General features: G+C 44.1%; 1 protein-coding gene across 1 annotated transcript; it reads right to left on the minus strand.

Annotated features, from left to right (window-relative positions):
• Window positions 1-2,887: 2,887 nt before the first annotated feature.
• On the minus strand, window positions 2,888-3,778 carry LOC141147409 (taste receptor type 2 member 31-like). The gene has a single exon (XM_073634643.1). The coding sequence runs from the start codon at window positions 3,776-3,778 to the stop codon at window positions 2,888-2,890; it is 891 nt and encodes a 296-aa protein (XP_073490744.1).
• Window positions 3,779-6,145: the final 2,367 nt, after the last annotated feature.

The raw sequence follows: 6,145 nt of genomic DNA on the forward strand, positions 1-6,145 counted from the left end.
AGTGAGATTTATTTGCAGTGGAACGTAACCCATCCTAACAGCAGCACCTAGAACACAAGACAAACATAAAGATATCACTGAACCCCAATGACAAAATATAATTGCAACCTAAAATGGATCACAGATCAACCGGGTAAACTGGAGATGGGAAGGGGGAACCAGGACTGGGGTCAGGAACAAGGAGAGCAGATAAGAGGCAGTAGGACACAGGATGCAGGGCAGGAGCAAGATCAGGGTAAGGCCAGAAAAAAATGGCATAAAGTCTCTGGCAGTAGCTAAACACTGGAGTGAGGGGCAGTAGAAAGATCTAAATACCCTTGCATGAGCCAGCATCAGGTGGAGACTGATTACTGGGATCTCCTGGTTGCTAGGAGCAAGGCCGGTGCTAGACTAAAAAAACAAAAAACTGAACTATGACATCCACCCGGAACAAGAGCAGCACCGCTCCTCCGTCAATTGACAGGGGGCGGGTGGCAAGTGGTTGAAGGAATTGGACATTTTTAGTGTTTCACTTTAAGCATTTAAAAATCACTGGTCCTGGCTGAAGGGATTTTTGAAAAAGTTTTTTTGCATTACTACTTATTTCACAGGACAATGCCCACCCCCTGTGCTATTTTTTGACATGCGCTTGCATATAAGCCAATAACATGTGCACTTCTTTAATTTGACAGATTTGGTTCCTATTGATTTCAGTGGGGTACGGGTTGGTCATCTGGACATTTTTGAGAGAATCCCTGCCGAAACAGACACAGGGCAGTTTGGTTCATCACTGCTTATCAATGAGAAACCTGAGCCTGGGACAATGCATATAACCACCTTGATGGTATTACCTTCACATCAGAAGCTCCTTCACATCAGAAGCTCCTTCACATCAGAAGCTCCTTCACATTCACAGCCCAATAAACTCTTTGATCACAGATCCCAGTGTGTATTGTGTGACAATCTGTCAATGCTTTTTTTTATAATGGCACTTTTTAATTATTTTACTGTGTACCATTATACAAAAATATATTAGTGTCGGAAGTGGCCACATCGGCGGGACACCAGAGCCCGCTTGCAAGTGTGAACCTGGATTAAGAGCATCATGGGCCTGGAGCTGAGAATTTTGGTGGGCCCTGGATTATGAAGCCCCTTGCCCTGTATGCTACATTAAAATTATTTCCACAGCCCCATCTTTATTAACCACCACTCCTTCCATCACCACGCACTGCACCTGGGACCCCTTTCCTCACCACCCACCATGCCTAGATACACCTTATCTCATCACCTACCGTGCCTGTAGCCCCCCTTTATTGCAGAAATACTGCAGGAGATGGTCAGGGACTGGAAAACGTACTACAGGAGAAGGTCAGAGACTGCAAAATGTACTACAGGAGAAGGTCAGAGACTGCAAAATGTACTACAGAAGAAGGTCAGAGACTGCAAAATGTACTACAGGAGAGGGTCAGAGACTGCAAAATGTACTACAGGAGAGGGTCAGAGACTGCAAAATGTACTACAGGAGAAGGTCAGAGACTGCAGACATAATACAGGAGATGATCAGAGACTGCAGACATAATACAGGAGATGATCAGAGGCTGCAGACATAATACAGGAGATGATCAGAGACTGGAGACATAATACAGGAGATGATCAGAGACTGCAGACATAGTACAGGAGATGGTCAGAGACTGCAGACATAGTACAGGAGATGATCAGAGACTGCAGACATAGTACAGGAGATGATCAGAGACTGCAGACATAGTACAGGAGATGATCAGAGACTGCAGACATAGTACAGGAGATGATTAGAGACTGCAGACATAGTACAGGAGATGATCAGAGACTGCAGACATAATACAGGAGATGATCAGAGACTACAGACATAGTACAGGAGATGATCAGAGACTGCAGACATAATACAGGAGATTGATTTCAATGTGGTATGCACGGCTGCTATAGCGCTGAAAAGATGCTGCTCGCAGCACTTTTTTTAGTGTCCTGCAAGCGCACCGCTCCAGTGTGAAATCCTTTGGGCTATCACACTGGAGTGAGAGGAGAGGTGCTTTACAGGTGTTATTTTTAGTGCTATATCGCCTGTAAAGCACCTCAGTGTGAAAGCAGCCTTACTAGTAAAAAAAAAAAAAAAAAAGAGACACAGAATGTCTATGTATGTCAAAAACGGCAAACTTTAATTGGTACTGATGAGGCTGCATTTAATTGGGGGGGGGGGTCGCCGGAGCGTCACCTCCCTGAAATTAGTTTTTGCAGGTTGGGATGTCTGGTATAGGCCTCGGCCAGGCCTAGCAGCTGGCAGCCTCCTGGATAGGCCCCAGGCTTCGGGCCTAGCAACCATCAACTCTACACACACCATCCACCCAGGTCGTAGCCCTGGGAGCGGGAACACTACCTGATCACCTGACTTCATTCCATTAAATGTCTTTTCCCAGCATGCTTAGCTGCAAATATGATTGGCTGGAGAAAGTATGTTTATCATAACCTGAACTTCACTGTAGCTCATCACTCTAATGTCAAAGGCAACAACACCACCTACTGACAGAAGGGAGAAGCCACACTTAGAATAGGAATAAACAAAAGTCATGTAATCACTGAATACTACAAATTAGCCAGACTGACTACCATCTGGCACACTAAATTTACCTGTAGCCCTGTTCTAGGGACAAGGGTGCTACACCAGTGACAATGATCCCCAGGACAAACCAAGAGGGGGAATGACCCAAGTGAGGAACACAGACAGCAATTCAAACAAGGCAAAAGATATAACCTTTCCACGCTCCATACAAAGCAAAAATCTATCACTATCACTATCACACTATCAAAAGAAAAGGTTATAGTATATATAACATTTAAGTTAAGGATCCTCTATATTTTAGGTCTCTGTGTTCTTCTAGTTTCTGGTCCAGAATCTTCTCAGAATGATCCTTCTCATCTTGTTGCTGGCCTGGAAGATGACGGCAGCCTCCACCGATGGAGATAATATTTGTAAATTCCAACAGACTGTTGGGAATGTTGGGGAATTTTGAAAAAAAATGTCCAGTTGAGACACGCAGAAGAATGCGGAAATGAGAAGTAAGAAGAAGATTGTCCTCAGTGCAGTGACATGAGCCTGAAGATTAGGTCGTGTTGATCCAGAGTCGTTATTATTCACCCTCCAGACGTGTCTGATCAGAAAAGAGGAAGTGAGGACCAGGCACAGAAGACTAAGGCAGAATGGCAGAATGGCACCTAGGATGTTTGCAGGCACAACATAGGAAAACATTTCACAGAACATTTTACCAGAGTCTTCTGTTATGTTCTCAGAAGGCTGGGTACTTTCTGCATTGACAGCTAAGGAGCCTGGGACTCTCACAATGAACATCCCAATTGCTGTCAGGAATAGAAGTTGACTCAGGAAATTTGACACAATTCTCTTTAACCAGATGAAGAACCCATAGCTGAGATTGGTGATGCTGGTACAGTAATGAGCCGAGAGCCAGAAGGTCAACCAGAAGTTATAATACATTAGGACATAAAGTGATGTGTTCATAAATCCATTTAATTCTTTACCAGATAAGAATGCCGGACACAAGGCATGGATCATTCCCTCTATACTCAGCACAAACTGGAGGAGAATATTCACAATCCCCTTAGCCAGAAAGATCACATCGGTGGGACTCAACTTCCCTTTCTTTCTGATGATGTCCAGGTTACCCATCACAATACAAGTGTAAGAAGGGATTGCCAAGCCAAGTCCCAAGACTGAAGAGACTAAAATAGATAAGGAGTGTGGAGACATCATGTTGAGATTTGGTGTGATCTCCGGACAGAGATGACGAGACACGTCCAGTGATAGCAGACAGAATGATATATTTAGAGTTGGAATTATGGAAATAGTCTTCAGAGATCCGTCTCATGATTGACTTTGCATAAATGTGATGGATTTCATTTCAATGCCGACATCTAAAGCACGGAGCAACCCGTGTAATACAATCTCTGACTCATTTCCATTATACTGAAATAATTAATTTAGAACTGGCAGTTTTATGTCTCTTATTATTATATACACTCAGTACTATGACTATTATATACACTCAGCACTATGACTATTATATACACTCAGTACTATGATTATTATATACACTCAGTACTATGATTATTATATACACTCAGTACTGTAACTATTATATACACTCAGTACTATGACTATTATATACACTCAGTACTATGACTATTATATATACTCAGTACTATGACTATTATATACACTCAGTACTGTGACTATTATATACACTCAGTACTATGATTATTATATACACTCAGTACTATGACTATTATATACACTCAGTACTATGAGTATTATATACACTCAGTACTATGATTATTATATACACTCAGTACTATGATTATTATATACATTCAGTACTATGATTATTATATACACTCAGTACTATGATTATTATATACACTCAGCACTATGACTATTATATACACTTAATACTATAATTATTATATTGCCCCTTTAGGTCTGGTATGGATTTTAAGGGGAACCCCGCGTCAAAATAAAAAAAAAAATGGTGTGGGGTCCCCCCAAAAATCCATAGCAGACCCTTATCCGAGCGTGCAACCTGGCAGGATGCAAGAAAAGAGGGGGGGACTAGAGAGCGCCCCCCCTCCTGAACCATACCAGGCCACATGCCCTCAACATTGGGAGGGTGCTTTGGGGTAGTGGCCCCCCAAAGCACCTTGTCCCCATGTTGATGGGGAGAAGGGCCTCATCCCCACAACCCTTGCCCGGTGGTTGTGGGGGTCTGCGAGCGAGGGGCTTATCAGAATCTGGAAGCCCCCTTTAACAAGGGGTCCCCCAGATCACGGCCCCCCCCTGTGTGAATTGGTAATGAGGTACCCCTACCATTTTACAAAAAAAGTGTCAAGAATGTTAAAAAAGACAAGAGACGGTTTTTGACAATTCCTTTATTAATTTCTTCTTCTTTCCCAGCTTCTTCTTGCATCTTCTTTCTTCTGGTCTTCCTTCGGTGTTCTTCTTCTTCCTCCATCTTCTTCTTCCTCCACTTCTTCCTCTGGTCTTCTCATCCGGCATCTTCCTCCGGCTTCATCTCCGTTTCGTCCTCCGCACGATCCGCCTCAGTGGGAGTCTTCTGCTGTGTGACGCTTCTGTTGAGATGACAGTTTTTATATATTGGAGGGCAGGGCCACCCGGTGACCCCGTCCCCCTCTGCCACACGGGGACTTCCCTATGGCTTTCTCCGTGTTGTCAGAGGGGGCGGGGTCACCCTTTACATAAACAGGGGGTCCCTTTGTTAAAGGGGCTTCCAGATTCCGATAAACCCCCCCGCCCACAGACCCCCACAACCACCGGGCAAGGGTTGTGGGGATGAGGCCCTTCTCCCCATCAACATGGGTACAAGGTGCTTTGGGGGGGTGCTACCCCAAAGCACCCTCCCAATGTTGAGGGCATGTGGCCTGGTACAGTTCAGGAGGGGGGGCGCTCTCTCGTCCCCCCCTCTTTTCCTGCGGCCTGCCAGGTTGCGTGCTCCGATAAGGGTTTGGTGTGGATTTTTGGGGGGACCCCACGCCATTTTTTTTTTTAATTGGCGCGGGGTTCCCCTTAAAATCCATACCAGACCTGAAGTGTCTGGTATGGATTTTGAGGGGGACACTCACGACATTTTTTTTTAAATTTTGGCGCGGGGTTCGCCTTAATATCCATACCAGGCCCTTCAGGTCTGGTATGGATATTAAGGGGGACCCCGTGCCAAAATTTAAAAAAAAATGTCGTGGGGTCCCCCTCAAAATCCATACCAGACACTTCAGGGGGACCCCGACGCATTTTTAAAAAAATTTTGGTTCGGGGTTCCCCTGTGGGAAAATTCAATGCCGTTTTTATCAATGAACTTTTATGTGTATTGTCGCACCAACAATTCATTATAGCCGGCGCTAGCGGTAGTACTTTTAAATGACTTTTTTCCTTTGAAATGTCATTTTGCTGTCAGACTGTTCTAAACACAGGAAACATGCGCCCCTTTACAGGCATACTATAGACACCCCCCAGGTATGAAATTTAAAGGAATATTACACTTTTATTGTTTCACTTTAAGCATTTTTAAAATCACTGCTCCTGAAAAAACGGCGATTTTTAAAACTTTTT

Source organism: Aquarana catesbeiana, linkage group LG06 (genome assembly GCF_042186555.1).
Source record: "Aquarana catesbeiana isolate 2022-GZ linkage group LG06, ASM4218655v1, whole genome shotgun sequence".
NCBI lineage: Eukaryota > Metazoa > Chordata > Amphibia > Anura > Ranidae > Aquarana > Aquarana catesbeiana.